This window comes from Bombus affinis, chromosome 7 (genome assembly GCF_024516045.1).
Source record: "Bombus affinis isolate iyBomAffi1 chromosome 7, iyBomAffi1.2, whole genome shotgun sequence".
In the NCBI taxonomy this organism is placed as follows: Eukaryota; Metazoa; Arthropoda; class Insecta; order Hymenoptera; family Apidae; genus Bombus; species Bombus affinis.
Window position 1 is genome coordinate 8,448,955 of NC_066350.1, and position 24,770 is coordinate 8,473,724.

General features: G+C 38.5%; 2 protein-coding genes and 2 long non-coding RNA genes across 12 annotated transcripts in view; 2 read left to right on the top strand and 2 right to left on the bottom strand.

The window, feature by feature from the left end:
* The first annotated feature begins 426 nt into the window (after positions 1-426).
* Positions 427-1,254, top strand: LOC126918918 (microsomal glutathione S-transferase 1-like). Its single transcript, XM_050727502.1, has 2 exons — positions 427-741; positions 834-1,254. The coding sequence occupies exons 1-2, from the start codon at positions 613-615 to the stop codon at positions 1,155-1,157; spliced, it is 453 nt and encodes a 150-aa protein (XP_050583459.1). The 5' UTR covers positions 427-612; the 3' UTR covers positions 1,158-1,254.
* Positions 1,255-3,032: 1,778 nt separating this feature from the next.
* Positions 3,033-24,770, top strand: part of LOC126918867 (titin) — a 48,322-nt gene continuing 26,584 nt past the window's right edge. For 4 of the 5 annotated variants that reach the window (XM_050727310.1, XM_050727313.1, XM_050727311.1 and 1 more), the window contains exon 1: positions 12,422-17,102. In XM_050727310.1, coding sequence (XP_050583267.1) covers positions 13,398-17,102 — 3,705 coding nt within the window. In that variant the 5' untranslated portion in view covers positions 12,422-13,397. Of the gene's footprint in view, positions 3,281-12,421; positions 17,103-24,770 lie in introns of those variants that run through there. The other variant, XM_050727314.1, reaches the window with a different exon arrangement.
* LOC126918929 (uncharacterized) lies at positions 3,415-6,202 on the bottom strand. 5 transcript variants are annotated; one of them, XR_007711475.1, is made up of 4 exons: positions 4,896-6,202; positions 4,738-4,812; positions 3,811-4,635; positions 3,415-3,706 (listed from the first exon to the last, which is right to left on the bottom strand). It is a non-coding gene; the product is annotated as an uncharacterized LOC126918929 (long non-coding RNA). The 5 variants fall into 5 exon arrangements; XR_007711472.1 differs by having other exon boundaries at positions 3,811-4,812; XR_007711474.1 differs by having other exon boundaries at positions 4,738-6,202.
* Positions 17,683-19,372, bottom strand: LOC126918925 (uncharacterized). The gene is made up of 2 exons (XR_007711462.1): positions 18,058-19,372; positions 17,683-17,986 (listed from the first exon to the last, which is right to left on the bottom strand). It is a non-coding gene; the product is annotated as an uncharacterized LOC126918925 (long non-coding RNA).

The window sequence follows — 24,770 nt, forward strand, 5'->3', positions numbered from 1 at the left end:
ATGTACATACGCTACTTATACATACTTATTTGTTGCTTAAATCCTTCGTGCTAAAGGCAGTGCTGACTATATATTTTTGTATTCGTAGTAACAGCAAGCACCAATCAGAGAGAACCATCGTGTAACGTATTCTCATTGGATAACGTTGGATAAGAATACAAAAATCCAGTGTTATATGAAATCTATATACTACATGCTATATGACTAATGCATATATGAATAGTCAAATCACGTATTTGAATTTAATTGAAAAATACAATACATATTACATAGCATAAGAAAGATAAAGGACACATATCTATGAATTGTTAATATTGAAATAAGAATAAATATGAAAACACATTTCAATAGATATTGTTATCGTTTCTTACTCGTATTAGTTTTGTAAAATCTTCATGAAAAACATGTTGATACATGATGACATTAGCTTTTTTTTTACACGCATCCCCACTTTGCACATCCATTTTAACATGTAACGCTAATACCATGGATAGTCTCATTAGAATCCTTGAACGTAGCAAACGTTCTAACGCAATTCGCAAGACACGATTTATGTAACGTACTTTATCGAATTAATCTACACGGAATTATACATAATATACGACATTCATAATGTCCACCTTAAACAAAAGTCTTGTAGATCCCGAACTTTTCAAAATTTTTGCATTTTGGGGAAGTATACTTGCTTTAAAATTACTCGCGATGGCACCATTAACTGCACGCTACAGATTTAAAAATTTGGTACGTATACATTTCATTAATTTGCAATACAAAATTATCTGTATTTATATTGTATGCGAAAACAGAAAATATAATTTTTATATCTATTCCAGGCATTTGCAAACATCGAGGATACAAAAACGTTAAAAGGATCAAAAGTTAATACCAATGATCCCGAAGTTGAACGCGTACGCAGAGCACATTTAAATGATTTGGAAAATATTCTTATATGGTATATTGTTACATTCGCTTGGTTAACCACAGGACCTTCTACATGGTTAGCTTCAATGTTAATTAGGGCTTTTGTAATTGCTAGATTTGTTCACACAGTGGCATATGCTATTTTCTCAAAACAACCTCATAGAGCACTAGCCTTTTTTGTAGGTTTTGGTATTACTGCATATCAAGCATTTAGTACTCTGTTGTACTATTTGTAATTTCAATGTTAAGATTTTATCTTTGTTTTGATATATTCTTTATTGTTTACTAATGTTGTAGTTGTTGGTAAAATATATCAAGAAATTCTATTGATTAGATTATTTGATACTTTATTCACATCAAAAGAACCTATCTATTTCCTTCATTTTTTATTATCAACTAACTTCAAAATAAATTGCAGAAAACTAATATCATACATTTCATAACGAAAAAGACTTTCATTTCATAGAATGATGATATATAACGCTTAATACTTTTGTAACATAGTTTATCATTTTTGATTTATAAAACAGAATTATATTTTATGTAGAATACATTGTTACAACAAATCCAATTAATATAGATGTTACTCAATGGAAATATTTGAATAAAAACTTTATATTATTTTAGAATATTTATATTATTATAGAATATTTTCTAGTGTTTAATAATTTGACAAGTTAAAAAGGATATATTATCTAATTCTACAATATGTCCAGCTTGTTGAATATTTAGAAAAGATTAGTCTAATTTATTAAATGAAAATAATATGATTAAATGCCATGATTATCTTTAGAATGTACCCTAAATGCACTGGATCTTTTATTTCTGGCTTGGATACATATTCTTTGAGTAGAGAAATATTCTTTAGAAATATAGGATGTATAGTATTTAAACACAGATTTTCTTAAGAACATTATAATTTCAGGAGGTTAAATAGGTATGTTGATTTGTTCATGAATGTGTTATGATAAAGTATAAAAGGGAGAAATAAAACAAATGTAATTATAATTTAATATACCATGATCTGATTGATTTGTTTTTACAAGCAGAACAAAAGAAGAGTGACTTTTGTGAGTTCCAACAATTATAGCCCATCGTTAGAAAATTATATCTTTTATTCTATATTATGATATAGCGTTATATTGCAAACTGAACATATGAACAAATGATAACACATGAAGTACTTAATATTATAAGTATAATATTTATAATCATTTATGAAATTGCTCAAACTCAGTTTGAATCAGCTCAAAGTCAACTCAATTAACGTGTTGAATAAAAACTAAAAAATGTAGTGTAAAAGTTAGTCAATATATGAAGCATAGATGAATATGATAAAAATATAAATATTAGTTTAATATAAAGTTACTTATAGTGAAATCGATGACATAAGTATTTAGTTATGTAGAAAATTTATATAAGGAAGAATTAAATATTAATGTTAATTTATTCCTTCTGCTTACATATTTATAATATCTATATATGTAATGTATGCAATATGTAAATTTAGAAGTCATAGAGATTGTACAGATCAAGATCAAATGTGGAATATTACTGTTTCGTAAAGGAATTATTAATTGTATTAGTAATACCTACTTACATATGTAAACATCAGCAACTTTACTATAATTACTTCTTTCATTTTTTATATTATAAGTAAGCTATTCTATCAAATTTATTCCAAATTATGTCTACTCGCTATTAAAAAAAAAACAATCATATTTCTACTTGTGATAAAACGGACATATTGCACAAAATACAAAAAGAACAATTTTTATATTTTTTAATAGTATAGGTCCAAAATTTTAAAAGTTCATATTCTCTATTTTACTTTTTTCACAGGTTAAGTACACATATTTTTAATATAAACGTACGGAAATGGATATAAAATTAAAGAATGTGATAATTTTTTCATTTATTAAACTGTAAAAATGATCAAGACACACTTACCACGTTCCGTTTTTATTGGTTATATTTTATCAAAAATCATTTCTGGTCCGTATATTGCCGCGTTTATAATCTACGTAATAGAAACGATATGCGCATGGGTAAAGGTTGTTATGCGCGGTCGTCATGACGACGTTGTCTCGACGGCAATGGGCGCGGGAACGTCAGACGTCGCGATGTATCTGTGAGGTGCGAACCGCCGTCGGTGCAACGGCGTCCCGCCGTTACCGAATGTGTGCCAAACGTTCGTTCGGTTTCGTCGGAAAACAATGCGTTATCTCATTTCATACCTCCAGACGATTAGCGCCACGACACCTCAATTGGACAGTGATCGAGGAACCACTGTCATCTTCCCTCAAGACGATGATCGATATGTTGTGTAGAAACGCTACTAGGAAAATATAACTGAAAGGTGAGTGTTAATTTAACTTTTCAAACTTATCGAAATTTTCTTATCAATATTTATCAATATTCTTAAAATATTTTTAATAAAAATTATGTAGTCATTTGAAAGTGGAAGAAAAGGTGAAAAATTATGAAGTATCGTTTAAAAAGTTATATCGTTTATATTGGTTACATTTGAATACACGATATTTTAGATTCGTGAATAGCTTTTTATCTTAGAACATTTCAACTGTTTAACTCGTATGCAAAATAGAAGAAAGATCGTACGTTAAGCGAAGAACGTAAAGTAAATTCTTTTCTCCCTTTGATCCGATGTAATACAGATGCCTTTGTGCATGGTACATGAAATCGGACGTGGGTCGTCTTTGATCTGTCTTCTAGAAAGCGCAATTTCTACAGTCTTCTAGTTTCTTGAAATTTGATTCGTACAAAACTAGAAAATATCTTTACTTACATAATTACTCGTTCGAGCGTAATGAAAAATTACTATTTAACATTTGAAATTTAAATTTTGCACTGAGAGGTTATAAGACTTACACAACGCTAATGATGCTACCATACAGCCGACAGCGGTGTAATAACGGTTGCCGCTATACAGGGGCTCTACACATGATCCGATTTCCTCATATATAAGAGTAGCATTTCCTTTGAAGACCTTAACGTGCACGAAAGTATCGATCAATTAACGCAATTAATTATTCTTCAAAAAAACAAAAGTGAAAATAGAAACGGAGTTATTCATATTTAAACGGTAATCTATCGTGCTTATACATATATCCTCTATTACATCGTGCCTCGAATATAAGGGTGCATTCATGCGACAATTGTGATCGATTTTCATCGCATTTACTTCAACCATTCGCATTCCGAGCGTATGTGGATCGCGATATGGTCTGTTCTTTCAGTACCGCGTTCATGTACTTTCTATTGTTTCATCAATACTCTCTCTCTGGTAACCGCATCTGCAACGCTAGAGAGATATACGAGTATATGTGTATCCGTCCGCGTGGATGCGTCCTTGTATAAGCACGATCCCCGTTGTTTCGTTGATCTCGATAAAACTCTATGCGAAGAAGATAGAGCTCGCGTGTGAGGGCACTCGAGCAATATGTAGGCTAGCAGGCCGATTCCTTGCAATAGCTTTCCGAAAAATGTTAATATTGGCGAGCGGTCAATATGATTATCCGTTTAAGCGTGCATGGTACGCGGCTGATTACAAAGCGGTGGCGTATTGACCCCGTGGTTTCTGTTCCCGAGATAAGGGGACCCTTACGTGCGTGCCAATGCCGCCTGTGGTCTGCTCCGCGCGCGGTTATCGATAGCTCCCGACAGTTTTCCGTATCATATGGTCTCATCTTATGCCTGAATCAACGAACAAAATTACATCGTATCGGCTGTCATGCACCAATTCATCCCTGACCGTGATTCAATTCGTCGCAAAATTAATATCAAGATCGTAATTACATTTCTATTGATATCAACACTGTCGCGGGTGACTGTCATCTTTTGTGACAACGAAATCTGCCTTGATACATATTTCTGCAGCATAAAGGTGTATGATTAATCAACGTCACGCACACTTTTCGATCAATTATGTATCGTGTTTACTATTTGCTTCTCACCGTGTTTGCATCAAGTGTCCTAATTCTGGGCTCCCTTTTCACTCGGCATGACAATGACGCTTTGAATTGGGTCTGGGCAGTCTGGTTTCTCAAGTACACGAAAAAGATGATTAATTGCGTCGCGTCGCGCCTATATGGTACGATCTTACTTGTAAATGCAGATTGACAACCACTGTATAAGTCTGTAATTTAGTGTCATGGTCGTATACGGAGAAACGCGATCTGTCGTCTACTTACGTACGCGTATAGCTGGCTACGTACTCGTATCTCCGTGGTTCTTACCAACACTCTCGAATATTTATCGCGGTATTAAGAATTGTCCGCGAGGAGACTTTACCCTTGCCATGAGTAAACCGAACGAAACAGTCCATGACATCATATACATTCTGTATATGCATTCGTATCATCCCCCTACCATCTCATTCGAGACGAGATGTGAAATTGGTATGTCCGCTTATGGGCTGTTTGCCGTGAACGCAACGAGAGACGACGCCTCTTCTTGCCCCTATTTTTCGTTATGCTTCCGATGCCGCGGGACCATCAGCTTCCTTTAACGTAAATCAATGCGATACATGGATGTGTCCTCGTTTCGTGCATCCTTATTCATTATCGTGGGATTAAAGCGATCAGTGTGTTCGAGCGTACTCATTTTTATGGTCGGTTCGCTGATGAAATTACCATCAAATTTTTCATTATACGCTCGGAAACTGCTAGTTAAACCGCTTCACGATCTTTTCATTCGGTATAATGTAATTTCGTTTGGCTTCGTTGATCACATTATTACACGTTCTTCACGCTGCACTTTATTATTTATATCGAAACACTGTTCGCTATCATGTAATTGTCACTTTGATAAAACTGATCCTTTCAGAATAACCTACTCTGTAGCTTCTAAAGGGTCTGTCGTGCAATATGTTTTTTCATAACTGAACTGAAATTTGACATTGACGATAATTTCACCGAGAATACGAAATTTACTGAAGATTAAATATGAGAAGGTATCGCGTACACCGTGCGGGCATAGAATTTATACAACAATATGCGGCAATAGCTTTGATGACTTCATGAGAGTGACGTATTTTACGTATTCAACGGTAACCATGCGTGACCGTGCGTTCGTTTCGCCTTGTGCGATACTGATGAGAACAAGGTCAAAGTGCGTTATAAGAATGATGTTCCGGCCAAGAACTTTTGAATTGGTACGTTATTATAGAAACCATCATTATTTTCTGGAAAATATCCATTGTCCATTGAATTAGGACCATACATAGAAATGCTATTTCCATAATGTCATACAAAGCACACGAGAAACTAATATTAGACACTATAGTTATCTAAAAATTCAACGTGCCAATACATTCTCAATCCATAGACGCGTGGCTATTATCCGAACTAGAATAATACAAAGATATCGAGGAATAAAAGGACTAGCAAAGAAGATTATGGTTTTCTTGTCCGTGAAAACCGAATTTTGCGAATATTTGCAAAATCCTAATTCGAACGATGCAGCAACATCTGCTTTATAAATTTCAAGTGTATTGAGCTTTTGGAAACTAGGAAGATCTCTTAAAGCAGACAGAAACGAGTTTTTTATTCGAGGAAAATTCGAAAGAGGTATTTTAATTATCCACGAATGCGTTATTTTCCGAGAGAGGGCCGATACCTCGAGATCTTGAGGACGATAGAATGGCGCGCAGGGGTCGTTGTAGAGTACATCGCTTCGTCTTAGAAGCGGAATTACAAAAGTTTCCCTTTTAACGTTAATTAATAAGAGAACGCGCTGTACCGTGCTTCATTATAGCGCTATCCATTATAAAAGGAGCCAGCCGGGGCCGTCTTTCAAGTTGGGCAAGCTTTCGATTCTCCCGAGAGGGACGTGGAAAAGGATAGCCTGATTTACGCGAGGCGGTTGACTTTTTCTTCATATATACTTAACCCTGTTAACCATAAAGATCGACGGACGTCCGTGAGAAACGATCGATCTCGATCCATTACATGTAACATTGCGATACACTAGCGACTGGAAAGCGTTTCTGATCAAGGCGTCGCGGCATAACCGCGCCTTGGAATTCGATCGCGTCCTTCTTCTTAAGTAAATACGAATGGATCACGAGTGGATGCGAATTTACAAATAAATAGACCCCTTCGTTTTTGCAAAGTTTCACCTCGCCACCATATCAAGTATACTCATTCTTAACTCTTTCGTCCCAATTGTTTTTCTGTTCAGTTTTTATTCTTGCTTCTTTGAGAAAGTGACAACGCTAAACTAGGGATGCTCGTAGGATAATTTTTGATATTTATCTAATGATTTTATAATTAGGACACGCGAGTTTCGTAAATGCGTGGGTACTTTTATATACAAATGATAATTTATAACAACATATGCGATAACTAGTAAAATACGTTGTTATTAACGTTTTTAACAACTAATTTAGATTTATAGCCTGCTGGTTTTCTAAAGGTATAGTATAAGTGTTATTTCTAATTACTAAATACCAATTCGTCACTAATTTGTACGTTCTACTGAAATTCACACACCATTACGACAAGTTGACCGAAGTGTCCAAACGCTTACAGCTTAATTATCACGGTCACTCAATTTCCATCGATATTAAAATGGAAAGAAACGACAACTATCATGCGTGAATAGCAAATGAGCAACGATTCATAGAAATGACTCATAGTTCGATAGAAGTTCCAGGAATTCTCGTTTAGTCTGCCACTTCGAAGATGAAGACGAAGAATGCACGTATTGAAACAACATATACGTAAACGTAAACGTTTGTTCAATGGCGTTTCTATTCTGAACGTGGTAGTTCCTATGTAGTATACTTGTCGGTCTCCGGATGACGCGGTCGACCGGTTACTGGTTCGCCTACGGATTTCAACGCATTCACCAAATACGGAGCATCGAAGTTGGTTTCGCGTAGCAGCGCTTGCACGGTTCCTACCCACGCCATGACCTGACGACACTTTTTACGGGAAACGCGTCGGGACGGGCGTGGTACTTTCGCTCCATAACCGAAATCGATCGTCGAGATCGAGATCAATCGTATGCACTTTGCGTCCTCGATTTTTTTCAGCAGCCCTATACCGGTCAGAAATCGATGATGTATTCGCGGAACGATCGCAAAATATTTCCTTATTAGGACCTTACGACTTTTCTCCGAACCAGCCGTGTGTCATCCCATTGTTTGATCCGTTAAGGATCATGCAATGAAATAATTTGCGAAAGTTGCGAGAACGTATAAATGATATTGTAAAAGGCAAATAGAGTAACGTATTGTTTTATCCGAATAAAAAGCGTGTTAAAATAATTGTAGGTTGTTTGGGAAAATCGTAGCGAAAGTTAAGACACATTTTTAACAAGAATTAGATATTTGCTATTTATGATGATTTCACGAAATTTCTCTTGAAAAATGTTTCGCCCTTGTCGATAATGAATCCCTTCAAACAGCTCGTTCAAGCTTCGGGAATACATATCTCGTTTCTTGCCTACGTCTTTCGAAACAGTTTTGTAAAGATCGCAATAAATAATAACGAAACTATAGTTTTATGTGACGAATGAATAATATGTACATGGAACGTGTATAACCATAATGTTAAGTTTCGAAATTGTATTATATAATTTAAATGAATTGAAATCAATTACGAACGAAATATGACATTGGCGCAACGTTGGTGTTTAATGGATTAAACAACTTGTAAAAATAGTTCTAATTCTTTGATCGGTGTAAAATTGCTGTTTTCGCTAAACGTACCTCGGCGTGTTGCGTACAGGTGCATATTAAATATGCATCCGAGCGAAAAGTCGAAGGAAAAGCGTTAAAGGCCATCAGACTAAAGAAAGAGCGTGCTTCCTTTATATCGTATGCGATACTACCTACGTAATGATTCAACGTCGATTTAGTGATCCTATCGAAGTAAAATATCGTGTGTCTCGGATTCGAAGGTCGTTGGATCGCGATCAATGCGACATCAAAGTTACGCGTACATTTATCCTTTCGACGTTTCTGCTTAACGTCGCATTTCCTGTTGCATCATAGGGTTATTTATTTTAACCAAGGACAGACAGATTCTTACTCGGTTTGTGTAATACTTAATAACAAATCAGGCAATGATGTCGCGTTTAAAGAAAGCTCATCGACGATGTAACGTCACTCTGAGGTACGTGGAAATTGTCTTTATGCAACAGCGTTATTTATCCATTAACGAATAGTATGAAAAGGCCTTAGCGTACAAGAAGTTCGAATTGGTCAGAGTTGAAATCGTTATAGGAAGACAAAATAAAAAATACTAGGTTGTCCGAAAAGTTTCTTTCGTTTTATAAGAAAATAATAGACGCACAATGCTTTTTGTTTTATATTAGTTTATTGAATTATGCATGAACATAATAATAGAATCAGAACGAAATGGAAAATAATATAAAACAGAAATTGTTGCTCATCTATTATCACTTTATGAAATGAAAGAAACTTTTCGGACAACCTAATAGATTCCGGTAACCAGTGTTTCTAATTATTTCGAAATGATTAAAATAAGATATGAAGTAAGATCGACTAAAAAATGTTGAGTAAAGCGTAAATGATATTATAAAATGAAAGACCCGTTTTTATCGTACTTCTATTACAACGTGATACTTTCTAAACTTTAAATATTATAATCCACAGGCGAAACATATAAATTTCAATCGTGTGACGATCAGAATATTCATGAATTGAAGTAACCAAACGGTATTCTTCAGACAGCAGAGTACAGCGTCTTAAAACGTTTATGCTAGTTAATAAATAATAAATTATAGGGAGTCAACGAGTTGGAAACGTTCAAAGGATAGTTTGGAGATCTCGAGGCTGTCGGAAACACGGCATTGACATTGGCGATAAGTCTCCCAGGGCAGGCCAATTCCGTGCGATAAATTTCAATGTTACCGCACCTCCATTTGTATCACAGGGCAATCTAACAATAATTCCTTCAACTCTGCTAGCTCGTTAACGACATCGTCAGTGGAGCAATCAGCCACTATATCTGCGATAGTGCACGTGAAAATAATGGCCATTGCTGAGCCAGACCGACACCTCCAAGGGGAACGCGGCGATCGTGGCTCTCCACGGCCTACGTCATCGCCTGGTTTACATCGAGACATCACGAAGGACCGGTTTCTCCGAGCTATCCCCTTCTGCTCTGCCTCTCCTCCAGACACGTTCATTTCGTATTCGTGCTTATTCGCGAGCGATTTTATTTCTTCAGAAAACGAACATATCGTATCGCGAACGATAATGCACATAATTTCTCTTTCGTCACTATTATCGTACGTAATTGCACTGCTGAGTTCTGAAAGTTCAAAGCTCGTTGACGAGGCGGTTTATCGAGAGAAACGTGCGCATCCAGATCGAATGAAGATGTAAACGTAGACGACATATTTGTCCGTTTCTTAATTATGGGTTATGGAAGTGTAATTAAATTTCACTTAGAGGGAAAGCTCGTTATCGTCGTGACATGAATGCGTTGAAGCGGTTAGAGAGCTTTAGAAAATGTAATTAGATAGTTACGTAGAGTTCGTAAGAATTAGAACACCTGCTGCTTTCATACGAAACGCGATGATTAGTATAAGGTATTATGGATGAATGAACGAACCTCGCGTTCATGCAAGCTTCAGTCCTAATATACGCTATCGCATATGAGCACCTGGACACTTTGGTCGATTTGTTGGAACAGTACACGAACGTTATATTAATGATGAACTAATAGCTAAAAGTAATACGGATCTCCTTAATAGAATCAACAAATAATAGGTTTTAATTATTTGTATAATCACTGACGAACTGTACGGTATAATTCGATATGCAATTCGTCCGTATCTATTGGCATCATAAAGATTTTTTAAATATTATTATAATACTTAAACAAACGACCATAGCCTTTTCTTATCTGATCCGTATCTTAGAAACTAAGTAGTCCAAGGGATAAAGAACCTACAGACACAGCTCGTGTAATCATCATAGGAGTACAAGTTTTTATCTTCAACAACGGGCCTATTCAAAGTCGTAATCGCTATATGCTTATAAATAAGAACATTGTCGTCTCTTTCTCCTTGTCTGTGACACGTTGCTCGAAAGAACAGCTACAGATTCCCGCGTATACCGAATCGTAGTAGAAGAGGCGAACGTGTTCCGGTGAACACGCTCGGCAACGCGAGGGGGCGAAAATTGCATTTGTACCTGTAACGCGACGCGCGTACGTGGTATCGTCGTCGACGTAATCTCTTACGATGGAAAGCGAAAAGAGTAAATGTCGGCTACGCTTCGGTTGCAATATCTTTTGCCGTGAAAGAAGCTGAAGCCGTACACGCGCGGCCACACACGTGAATAAAGTCGCGTCCAAAGAGAGTTTTGTTCCTGTACGTGTTTCGCCTAATGCGCCACGTCAGCCTCCGAATGAAAGAGAAAACCGTACGTGCTTTTACAGCGAGCGAACGCGACGCGTAAAAATAGAGGGTGTGCGTTTACGGGCTTTATTCGCCGCGAACGAAACAGAGCGGCTGTTTCGGTCGACGGGCCTCCATAAAATTGTTGTAAGACGGTCCAACGCTGGTAAATATCGTACGTACGTGTACAGACTGAACAGACTATGGAATTTAGCGATCGGAACGCGACCTTCCGTATTTATCATTCGATATGAAAAAAATCCACAGAAAAGGTTTGGCCAGCTAGAGCTGTCGTTACACAATAGGATGAACTTGTAGCATGAACGAATCGACCATTGCATCGGTGCGCGTATTTGTGGCGCTAGATAAGTATGCGTATCGAATGACGAGAACACGAACAACTTCTTGCACCTGGATGCGAATTTTACGGCATTGGATTGTAAATGAAGTAGCGTGAGAGAAGCGGTGTGAGAGTTTATGTAATGATCAAGAACTTTTGTGATAGAATATCGGTAATCAGCAAGATACGGTTGATAGATGATTATCGAAGATTCGGCGTATATAGCGTCACGTGGACGTTTAATGTATTAATTGGATCGTTTCTTAATTAGAAATTTTCTAGAATCACGAATCTAGAAGTATAATAAAAAAAAAAGGATCTTAGATACTTCGGTTTTAGTAACTCGTCAAATGTAAATATGATATGATTCATTTTAATTCAAATGTGAAAAGGATAGGTGATTTCTAAATAAATACATCGTCATATCTAACAAATATGCAATCTGAGCGATGAGTCAGCTCGTCTTCCGTGGTTTACAAATTAAGAATGCGAGAATATTAACTTATGTACTTTTAATAAAAGAATTTTTCTTCAACAACAACTATCCTTTTACGAGTCAACGTTCCAACGTTAACGTCGATAGGAGCTAGAACGAATTTTACGATCAGTCAAAGCAGACTCATAATTTGAAGTAGACAAATAACCGTAGAGCGTAACGAAACGTAGATAGACACGCTCGCGCTGCAGGCGGTTATACAATATTGTTGATACAGTATGTGTACTCTTCTAACGAATGCACATAAGCACGTGTATGTGCGTGGTGTATTAGCAAAGTCGTTTTTAGTCGTCTCGCGACGTTGACAGAAACGGGAAACATTCTGCTTCTTGGTAAAAATGCCACACCAGAATGAACGATTCGAGGTGAGAATTTTCGCGCAGCGAAACGCAAAACGGAGGAAAAGACGGCGAGAGAGCGTTTGGAGGTGGATTATCCTTAAAGAGGATCGGGTAAAGGCGAAGCGGGCAAAGAAGTCGAACGAGGACAAGACCCGGTTTGGGAAGAAGAAGAAGAGAGGAAGAGTTGTATCTCGCCTACTCACTCGAGAACGGTGCACAATAAGAATTGGCTAGAAGGATCGTGTGCACGCACACAGACGCGAGACACGAGCGAATACGCGGTAACATCCCACGCCGGGCGACATACGAGAGAAAAGTAGGGAGGCCGGATCGGCGTTCTCCAGGCAAAAGAGTCGTGGTTCGCGTACGTCGTGGCAATGGTAGTGACGGAGAGCAACGGTGTATGGTGTGGTCACTAGGGCCAGCGAGCCATCGTCGATGCCACATCGACTCGCGGTACCGGACCGTGAACATCAAAACGAATCTTTTCTCCCGCGTTTACCATTCTAACGGCGCGTTCTGCACCGAGGCATGCAGATTTAACACACGTATACGTTATACCGAGACACGCAGAGAACAAGAAACAAAGGGACACAGTGGAAAAGGCAAAGAGTGTGTATAATCGTTGGTATACACGGTATAATAGACCGAGCCTTGAGGGACGAAGAGAAACGAGTTTGCAAACGAGGCCGGTCGTAGTGAAGCTTCAGTCCGGCTCGAGTGATCGCCGAGTCGCGTGTTTCCTATCGTGATAGAAAGTAAACATACGGATAGCTCTCGGTTTTTGTCTATTTTCCTACAGTTTCGGTGCGCGACGCGAGTTTGCCCTTTGAATCGTTACCTCGTGTTGTTGCACTCGCATGAAACATCGGTATACGACTGTGAATAGAAGTGAGTTAAAATGACTATACACAAGAAGACGAGTGGAAAGAGCAAGGGGAGCTCGAAGGAAGTTGCCACGACTTCTTCTAGTTCCTCGGATATGACAACCGTTGAGACGGTCGAGATGGTATCGTCGACGAGCATGGTCGAGGAAGCGACACAGATTATGGAGAGCGAATCTAGGAGCAGCGTCGTCGAGGTAACCAGCGCGAGTCGCGAGGTTATCATGGATTCCAAGGGTAACGTAATTAAGGTGATCGAGTCTGCTCCTCAGACTGTTGGTCAAAGTACGTCTACATATAGAACGGGTAAGAGTTCTCAGGACTTTATAGCGCAAGAACAGATGCAGTCTGTTAAACAGGGAAAAACTGTTCGTGACAGTCCACAAAATGTTAAGGACGTCGAGGTACGTTCGGATGGGCATCGAGGAGAAACGTTGGAACAAGTTAGTAGATCGTCCGAGAGTCGCAGCGAGTCTCGAGCTGAAACTATTCAGAAATCTATATCCTCTTCGATGGTCGTGGAAACATCGTCTTCGATGGGAGATTATTACGATCAGCTATCAAAGACGACGACTTCCAACGGTATCGTGAACGGTGATCACGTTCCTAGAATACATACGTCATCGAAATCATACGAAAGCAAACAAGCCAGTAAAGAAACGTACGAAGAGACAACCAAGGATGGAAAAACGTTCGCGAATATCTCGAGGATCCACGAATCAGGTGAAAAACTCGATGACAACGGTAGAGTAACAGCCACTCAGAGTCGTATCATTGACAAGGAGACCACGGTCGTACCCTCGGACGTAGGTCGAGTTAAACATACGGATGATGTCAGAATAGCCAGTAACAAGGTCATCCTCGATTCTTCCTCCAACGCCACTGTTAGCGAAAGCACCGCGAAGAGCAGCGTAAAAGCGGACAAAATTAGCGACGTTGTCACGCGGTGCAACAAACCCGGCCAGTCTACGTGGGATGGCACGTTTATTAGCGAAAGTCCGGCTAAAGACAAGGACGTCTCGAGAAAAGTCGATACGTCTCGAACAGACCGGGACAGTATAGACAAGGCAAAAGTAGATCGCTTGGTGTCCAAAGTTAACACCGATAATGTACAAGAGAGCATGTCGAGCATTGAAATCTCTGAGAGTTCGTTTATCGATCAGCGTTCATCGTCGACGGTAATACAGGACTCGAAAATTATCATCGACGAGGGTCGTTCTAGCTCGACTAACATCGAAAGTTTTGATCGAAACGTTAACTCGATCGGTCGCGACATTCACAAACAGGTTTCTGAGGATACGATCGATTTTGCCGGAGGACAGAGGCAAGTTACGACGGAAGTACACTCGAAAGGATCGACTCGATACACGAAACCTGGAGAGTCTACGTGGGACGGTACATTTATGGTCGAAAAAACACCAGAAACAAGAAAAAGGAACGTGTCAGATGCTTCTGTCTTTCATCATCCTGGTGGAGATAATGTTATAGAATCAACACAGAGAACGGATTTCAAGGAGAAAAGTTCTGACGGATCTTACGAAAAGAAATCTTCGAACGTTGTCCACGTGGTACAAGGCGGCACGGACTCTTCGAGGTTCATTTCGGAAGAACGCAAAGATGTCACAGAGGAAATTTACATCGATGGAAAACCTGTTAGTAAAACGGAGCTTTTAAGAGACAGATCGTCGTCTACTAGAGGAGGAAAAATTACGAGACCCGGTGATTCAACGTGGAACGGACAATTTGTATACGAAAAGCCACAGGATGGCGGTAAGAAATTATCGAGTGACAAAACTGTGGTTAGAACGAGCGCGAAAAGACACGATTCCGTGGATGTCCAAGACGTCACGGAGGAGCAGAATATCTCCAGTATGTCAGAGTCTGTTTCGTCTTCGTACGTCGTGGAATACGCTACATCCACCGACGAGAAGAAAAAAACTAGCGAAAAGGTGACCTCTGTTTCTGAAATAATTATAGAAGAAGATTCCGGAGATGGAGGTTCTCCTCGACGATCAACTCCAGAAAAATCAGTTACCCGTGACACTACTTCGCGATGTTACAAACCTGGCCAATCTACTTGGGATGGCAGTTTCATTTACGAAAAGCCGCAAGTTCATGAACGTCGAAAGCCGGATAGCCGAAGGCCGACCGATTCCATCATCATTCGCGACGTTACAGAGGACAATTCGATAAACGAGGCGGAAATTTCATCAACGGCGTACGTAGTCGAACATTCATCGAGTCAACAGAGTTTCACCGATGTCAAAGATTCTAGTTTATCTTCCGTACACGAGACGATTGTTTACGATGTGCAACCTGCTCGCCAAGATCGTCCATCGAGCAGAACATCGAGTAGACCAGAAACTCCTGACAAAACACCTAAAGGAAGAGATACCAGGCTTACCAAGCCTGGTTCGTCGACCTGGGATGGAACTTTCGTCATGGAGAAATCGCCAGAAACGAAAAGACCGTCTAGCAGAGAATCCGTTGATAGACCGGCAGATAAAATTCGACCTGAACCAAGAGAAAGTCCAATACCGAAATCGAGAAAGCACATCAGTGACACCACTTTGGATATTCGTGATACTTCTCAGCAAGTATCTACTACTTCAGAAGTTTATAGCAATTCCATTGTATTGGAACAGTCTACCACACACGAGAGTTATACCGATTCGTCGAACGTGGATTACTCCACGAGTTCCGTAGAGACAGTAATTGTTCGTAATGGCGTTCCAACGACGATACAGAAGTCTGTGACGATCGATGATAGATCTAAGAGTCCCGAGAAGAAAGCGTTGGAACATAAAGGGTTGCGACCAGAAGACTCCAAGTCGCCTGACAAACGTCCTAAGAGCCCCAGTAAAACTGACAGCTCTTTTAGACCGTCCAAACCAGGTGCTTCAACGTGGGATGGTTCGTTTGTTTACGAAAAACCCGCGAAGAAGCCTACCGATAAGAAACCATCGACAGACGTCTCACGTCGTCCTACCGATGAACGAGCTCCCATTCGAACGTCGCCAGTAGATAATGGAAAATTGCCAGGAGATAAGAAACCGACTTATCTCACTGAAAAATCTATCACTTTATCGGACACTACAATGGAGACTTCTGAATTTGTCACGTCGACGATGCTTGAACGAACTCTGGCTTCAGATTCCGAAGTTTTTGATTCGTCCAAGGTCTCTACAACGATATTTCATGAAATCGACGATAAGAAACGCACCACAGATACCGAAAGAGAACTTCGAAGAGAGATTTCTCGATCACCATCTGGAAAACAACCTGAAGACGGGAGAAAGTCTCCTGAAAGACGTCCTAAGAGTCCTGAGAAAGGTCCGGTGGATAGATCTATGAGACCGACTAAACCAGGCGCGTCAACTTGGGATGGTTCGTTTGTGTATGAGAAACCACAAGATCAGAAGAAGAAACCGACTGACCAACAGAAGGAACCAGTAGACGAAAAAAAGAGACCAAGAGAATCTCCCATAAGAGATGAACCTAAAGACAGACCAAGTTCTGTTGTGCCGAAAGATGATACCACGAAAATTTCAGTCGTGAAACATGATATGACGGACACCAGGGAGGATGTCATGGATATTGATATAGTTCAGAAATCTTCTTACGTAATCGATCAATCGTCGTTCACCTCGGTGCAGGACGTTCGCAACGTGTTAGAGGAACGTGTCATCAGCGAGTTTACAACGGACACGCGTAAAGATGTGGTGAGTAACGACGTGTAACTATTGGTCAATCCTTTAGTTTCTTAAGGAAGGAAATAGAATGGCGGAGGTTATTCTTTGAAAGATAATCGCGTTTCATTTAAACGATGCTTCCTTGTACTTTTATCAAATCAAGATCTTGCGTAAAACTTGGTTTAATCATAGTACGTAAGGATGAAATAATAGTCATATAAGAGTACGATAAATCGTCGTATAGTAGAACTTTGATTATTAGGACATTGATTAATGAACGAACGAATGATTGATTACCAGAGCATCTATATATGCGCGATATCGTGTAAATGTTTTCGGTCATTAACAATTATGATTTCATAATGGAAATTTACCATACTTTTAGCAAGTATTTCCATAGTTACAGATAGCGTTATATAGAAACGAATCTTTAGATATTCCCCTTCATGGCGCTGTATTCGACAAAAATGAATTACCAAGACTGCGCATGTGTCGTGATTATACAGTTTGGATAATTAAAATTCTACTGTAGTAGCAAGGTATGAATAAATCAGAGAATCAAATAAGGAAGGATAACGGTAAGAACGAGGATCTTTCAAGTTCTTTCAAGTTCACGAATAGGAAAAGAATTTTATTGGCTGACTTTTCTCTGTAAATAAATATCAGTAGAATGCGTGAGTTCGACAGAGTGTAGCGAATGATATAATCGAGTTACCGATGTTTCAAGGGAAATAAAATAAATACAAAGACAGTCGCGGAAGAAGTTCGTCGAGTACTTTCACTTCCAAACCAGGCGAAGGTCGTAGGTTCTCGCGCGTTATTCGGTTAAAAATAAAGTTGACGTAATCTAGCGATCCAGCAGAACCACCGAGAGAAACATGGAGAGCGAGGAGAATGCTTGATACAGGGTCAATCTGCAATGCGAAAAAGTTGAAACTCTTTTTACAATTCCAATTGCCAAAATATCGCGATGCTTCGTACTCACGATGTTTCATAACGATTCCTCTTTCGTAAGACGATATGCGCTGGTTTACAGTAACGTGCTTGTTCCATTTTATGTTATCGATATTCTTCGACGTACATGCAAAAGGCTGTTCTGTCTTGAAGGACAGTTGCAGTGTTAAAAAATATGGAAAAAAGAATTGTATCTGTGTTTCACGCAGTGTCTCTCCTCATGACTAATTATAGTACCACATTATGCAGCGTCCTCTGCAATCACGGAACGCGTCGAAAACATTTACGTCTTTGCCGATAAATCTTGCTTGCGTTTCAATTAACACCAATAACAGCGTCGAACAGCTTGCACGACGCGATGTACGATTTACTTTATCTCACGACACGTAGTCCAACTCATTGCTAAATAACATTTCCTAATGAAAATGAACAACTGTTTGGACGTTTCGACTAATCGTTTATTTCGTCATCTGGTTAATGTAGTATGTACTTGAACGTATTCGAACACTTGGGTGAATTTATAGTACGTGAATTGAACCGAAGTGTCTAAACTAATGATCAATTAGTAGCTAGAAACAACGTTAAATATCTTTTTATAGAATTACTAAATTATAAATTTAAATTATCTATTAAAAAACATGACAATAATATATTTTACTATATACATGATATACCATGTAAAATTTTTACGAATATGTTAGATGCGTTATGCGAAACTTTCTGAAATTTCATTAAAGTCGTAATGACGCATGTCCATTGTGATGATATCGGTCAAATGTGAAATCAGTTTAAAAATATCATGGAAGGTTTCTATAAGTATCAATATACTTTCTGTCTGTCTTAAATGACGTAAATTTGAACGCTCAATCAATTTTACAACCTCACTTCTGCCACCGACAGCACTTAATCGAAACACCGTGATTTCGTTTTCATTGCAACATTCGCGACACACCGTAAATATTTCCGTTCGCGGGCTGGTGAACGTTTAGCCTGATGCAGGAACCGGCCGCATAATGATTTTCTTGCTCGGAGCACTTTCGAGCGCCGCAATCCCCGAGGCAAGTAACGTTCACAGCACGACAATTTCAAACTTCACGGCAGTAAACAGTTATTAACTCAATCGAGTAATACCACGATGAAACGAGTATGAATATATCTGTTCGTGCATTTGGTTAATAAGAGGCAATGGAATACCAAGTGACGTATGCCGCGTGCACGCAATTGCAATCACCTGCTATCGACTTCAATCGAGCATATGTAAAGCGATAATAATTGGCATCGAGCGTGGCCAAGTTTGGAAGTGATCTCATCTCGATTTTCGCTTCGTTTTAAACTCTGATCGACCGACCGAGTTCTGCGTTTGCGAACCTCGATCTGTCCGTCAATTCGTCACGCTCGTCGTTTAACTGGTTTGCCAACCTTTGACCCGGTTCCTTCGTCTCGCGTTTCGTTCCTTTCCTCGAGCGCCTCCAACGAACAAGACAGTTGTTACATGTTATGAAAACGATTGCGATTAATAATGGGACCAAGTTCAATACGAAGATGATAGTCTTCGCAGGGATGACATTTTTTTATTTTGTTTGTTTTTTTATAGGGAAACAGTTTTAACATTCAATACATTGTCAATGGATCGTGTTTCTGAATTATTTGATGTTGAAACTGAACGTGTGTTTTTCCATTTTCTTCGTAATGATCGAAGAATCCAAATACTTTTGAACGTTAATGTACATTATACATTGTGATCACGTGTATCTTAATCACCTGCGATAGCCTTTGACGAACACACGCGATACGTAACAAACAATCACCGTGAAACACAGTGACCAAGTTTGGAAGTGATGTCATCGGCCGTTAAACGCGAAACCAATTGTATTTCACGCCACAATCATCTCGGTTCTTCTTACTTGCTTCTATATTGAATAGTCATGATCGCCTGTCACATGATTCAACATTTTACGCATAGACAGATAAGTAACGTATTCACCAGTGCTTAACAACATTCCTGTATAATCGAAGCAGAACATTTCGATTGCGTTGAATTATCAATGCCCAAACGTGAATGATGTCATCGTTTACGAGCTCCAACCTGCGTATAACGAATGGAATTCCAAGAACATATACCGTACCTGCTCGTGTAACCTTGCTTAGGTTGATAATGCCAGTTTTTCAGTAACACATTATCAAACGAGAATCTAGCTGTAAAATTTATGAGCATTCGCGCCACAAAATGTAAACATCGTGCACAGATCGTTAGATTTGCGAACGTCCATTTGCATCGTGTAGCAACACATAAAGATATACTTTCGGGCATCAACTAAAGTCACGTTGTACTCTTCGATTATTTTCATATTTTTCATTTATTTCACGTAATCGGTATTCACGCGTGCAATAGCAATCATTCGTGAAGAAAAATATATGATCTTTGTTTAAAAAGCCTAGATCTAATCTGCTTCGTGATGTACAAAGGCTGACGAAACTATTTTATCAATATTTTATGTATGTTACGTAAAATAATTTTTAATTTCATTAGTACTGAGATCCAAGTGACATAATTATATTAACAAAGTTTAAATAGTCGAATAGTTCAGTACCTGAAAACGTAAAATAAATGTTGAGATAAGAAAAATGAGAGTTACAAGATTAGATATTCGTTACTATAACATAGAGTCCGTAAAATTTACATACATAGTTAAGTAAGTTAACAGTTACATTAATTAATGTCGATGTATTTAATGAGACTACTTATAGCATTAATTATATTCAATTATTTCGAGATAGATTTCAACTATGACGATGAGAATAATAATATAATATTACGAACTATGATTATATTATATATATTATAATTGTATAATAACGTGCGTTATAAGAAACATTTTGAAATTCCACTCGCACTCTAATGAAACCCGATAATTATCACGAATGCGATGAAGCTCGAAAGAAGTTTGAGAATATAGATAGAAGCCACATCATATTTAGTACGTGCTTCGATATTCAATGGGGCCATTTTTAATACTTATTGTTACGTTTAAAATAGCCGTATATTAATTTTTTGCTTTCAGTCTTGTAACTTGTACCTGCTGCATTTATTTTCAGATTAATTTCGAATTTGATCCATATGATCGCGAAAGCCGTGTCTCGCTACAGTATTAATGAAATTTCAAAATATTTTATATAATACACACAATATGTACATGTAATTTCGTTATTCCTGACTTTCGTCTTATTTTGAGCCATAGAATTTCTCTGATTTCACTTATACCATACCGCTAATTTAAGCTCACGGTGTATGTGTATTCGAAAAATATAATGGTTGTTCTTCGACCAGAAACACGCGTTAAAAGAAGAAGAGGAAGAAAAAGGTTAGAAAGTATCGAAAATTAAAAAACGGCCTGAAGTTTGCATGCGATGCGAGAAATTCTCGCTACGAGAGAAAAACTGACGAATCTGATCTTGGCAAAGTGGATTGAAACTTTGTGAAAGCGCAATCTCCAATCTTCAGCAAGACGATAAAGAGAATCTTATTTTGGATCCTCTTATCGACCTGATTTTTCGTAAAACACTGCATTTTTCGATGAAATTTTTCATGCGCCGTGCAAAAGAAAGTTTAGAACGATTTTCAGATTAAACGAAATATAACGATCCACGAAAGCAGTTGAATGTCTTACTATAGAAAACTTTTCTGGATATATTATGCGTATAATACAGAACTTCTTGTAACTTCATTAGCAGATAATAGCATGTGATTACTATGATTATACTGATAAGGTTGGATATCAAAACAGATTTGCTGCAAATATACACAGGTCACGAAAATACCTTATATAACATAAATAAATAGTAGCGATCTCTGTCGTCTTTCAGTCATGATATCTCGTAATTTTTGCATCTTTCTAACGTTAAAATATATCTTAATTTCAACGAAGATATAACAAAATTATTACCGTACGCATCGTTATTTCTCTTTCCAATTTTGATGTAGAAACGTAGAATATTTTATTATTTTTTTTTTTTTTTTTTGTCAAAATGATAGCGAGATTGAGATATAAATGTTCGGGGATTGCAACCGGATTAAATTTTTCGAGATTGACAGGAAGATTGACAGATATAGTGACAAGGTAATATTAAAAATATTGCTAGGTAATAATAATTTGTATAAGATCCTGTTACAAATGAATTTACAGATCCCATTTCCTTTTTCAAATTTGAATTTATCTATTTACATAAAAATATTCTATGAGCGTTCAAATACTTTCGTCAGCCACACTGTATATCGCTTTATGGTTCATAGAATAATCGATATGGAAGTCTAGTTACGTGGAGATAGATTCTATCGATAGCGTTGATTCGTTTGGTAGCCGTGACATCGGTTTCGAGGTCTCGTGGTGGTCGATGAAATACTTGGCACTCGGTTCTCTCTTCACACACACACATACACGCATATCCCTGTGAATATCAATTTCTTCCATCGTGGCGGCAAGCAGGGTAAATTCAACAGGTATACATACGCCGAGCGAAATTCAACCGCCGCTCACGGCGAACCTTTTATTTTCTTTTCCATCCAATTAACGTAACAATCGAAACCGGACTCTTTGAGCGTCTTTAACGAGAACACTGGAGTTAATTGCATGCACGCTCCGCTCTGACTCTGACCGATTTAATGACGCCAATTTCGAGCCTTCGGCTTTCTTTTTCATCATGGAACGATCCGCGTCGCTATAAATGGGTTTTTTCGGACCACCTAAGAAACTACATTAGAGCAACGATATTCTCTATCGTAGACCATGGTCATTCGATCTATTAGGAAATTTATGAGACCACATGTCGAGATATTATTAATAATACTTGCAGGATAGATTTGTCTCAGTCGATTATCTTTTGGTGTATTACAGATCAAGAATACCGCACTCCAGTTACTGTAGACGACAGTAGAAGTTTCGAAACCATCTAACGGTGATTTGTTTTCTATTTCTTATCAAATTTGTTTGTTGTGTACGCCGTGACAAAAGATGTTAGCAAATAAATTGGCCCTGCAATAAGCAAAGAGCTTATAGTCGAACAGTTTCATTGTATTCTTAATGTTTGGCATTGCGAGAATCTCTACAACTGCTCCAACATATTGTTGTTTTACGACTAATTCTGTCACTAGTTATATTTCGTGCTATTTTCGTGGGAAATTACCATTTTACGATACAAATGGTGAAGTTCGACTAGACTCGACAACGACTAATTGTAATATGTAGATCGGCCGATTTTTATGAAATGCCGCATTCTTATGAGCATAATTGAAAAAGTCTACGTAGTCTACGTAGAAATTCGTTTCGTTCGTTAAAAATTATCGAGAGTATATTCTGAATATTTTACACGTAATCGTTGTATCTTGGCTCTGGAAATAACCTAGTGTTCATCTCAAACATGGTACGGAATTTCTCGTCGCGTGACGACAGGTGTCCTTCTGAAAGTAGGTGCAAGGAGCCCTGTTTTCGATTGTTCAACGTGCAAACAGTCGCTGACGGTGTGGTGTATTTTGCCTGCATCCAGGCACGCTTTAGTCGGCGTATACACAAACTCGCATAATCGTGTTCCCTCGACTCGTGCTGTTGCTACGAGTTTGCTTCACGCTGTACTCGTTCGCTTAACACGTTACTATCTGGAAAGTTGCAAAGAGCTTTCGACAGGAAAACTCGTCACGAGCCTCCCGAAAATCCAAACTGATTTAACTTCTGCTTTTGATAATTTCTTAATTCCATCATATAGCTACACGATTAGCCACGTGTACGTGTTTGTTGTTCGTGTTTTATTTAATTACACGATCGTTCGTCAGTGACTAGAACGAATAGGATGATGACGATGATTATCGTGCGGGTCGTTCAGGGCTCCCCTATGAAAATCGTTGAAAATTGACCCGATAAATGACAAAAGTTCTCTTTGTTACGAACTTACGGCCGAAAGGCGGCGCACAGGACTGCTTTACGTTATTAGCGAATGTTACTTGCCTTGTTATCGAATTACAACGTTAAGCCGAACGTACATGCCTGCCAAGTACAATGATCAACGCTAACGAACCGAAAAGAGGTATACGTGAAGCTATTTCAAAGTTACAGAGGCTGTCGGCTACGTATTTATATCTTCGACTATACAAGAGTCACGCAATTAAGAAGAAAATGCTTGATTGTGGAAATCTGTCTTAGAGCAAAAATATTTCATACGAATGCAACGCGTTCATACTTATCGTAAATATATCGTTTACTTCTCAACGAGGATTTTTCATTTTCCAGATAACTAGGTTGTCCTGTTTGTTAGGTTGAATCGTTTTCGATGGCATGGATGGTGAAAGGCGATAGCCATTCTCGTGAATTTCGCCGAACGCGTGATTGTTCGTTGCGTGGCATTAAATAATTCAACGAGCGATTTTGGCGAGCTTGTCGCGCGTTGTGCACACGGAGGTCGATACACGATCCTCCAGGTTATGTGTGACCTCCGTTGTGTCACCGAATAATGGTAGAATACCTCTAACGCTGTGGAATCAACGACAATTGATTCGAGAACTAATTATACAGCATACCCTTGAACAATGCCGGCTTCCGCAACGCCGAGCGTTTGCCAAAAATTCATGAACAATTTTTCGTTTCCAAGTAATTCTACCGTAAGACTGCTCTGTCGAAATTCATTCTAACTTTTTCTTCATGTTATTTAGATATACAGCGGCTATTTGTGGTAATTCAATTTGACCTTTTAGTTCAA

Bases quoted from the DNA above. Each gene is read 5' to 3' on its own strand.
- LOC126918918 (XM_050727502.1), top strand. From the start codon at position 613: ATGTCCACCTTAAACAAAAGTCTTGTAGATCCCGAACTTTTCAAAATT. The intron at 742-833 runs GTACGTATACAT...TATCTATTCCAG, and splicing joins GCTACAGATTTAAAAATTTG to GCATTTGCAAACATCGAGGA.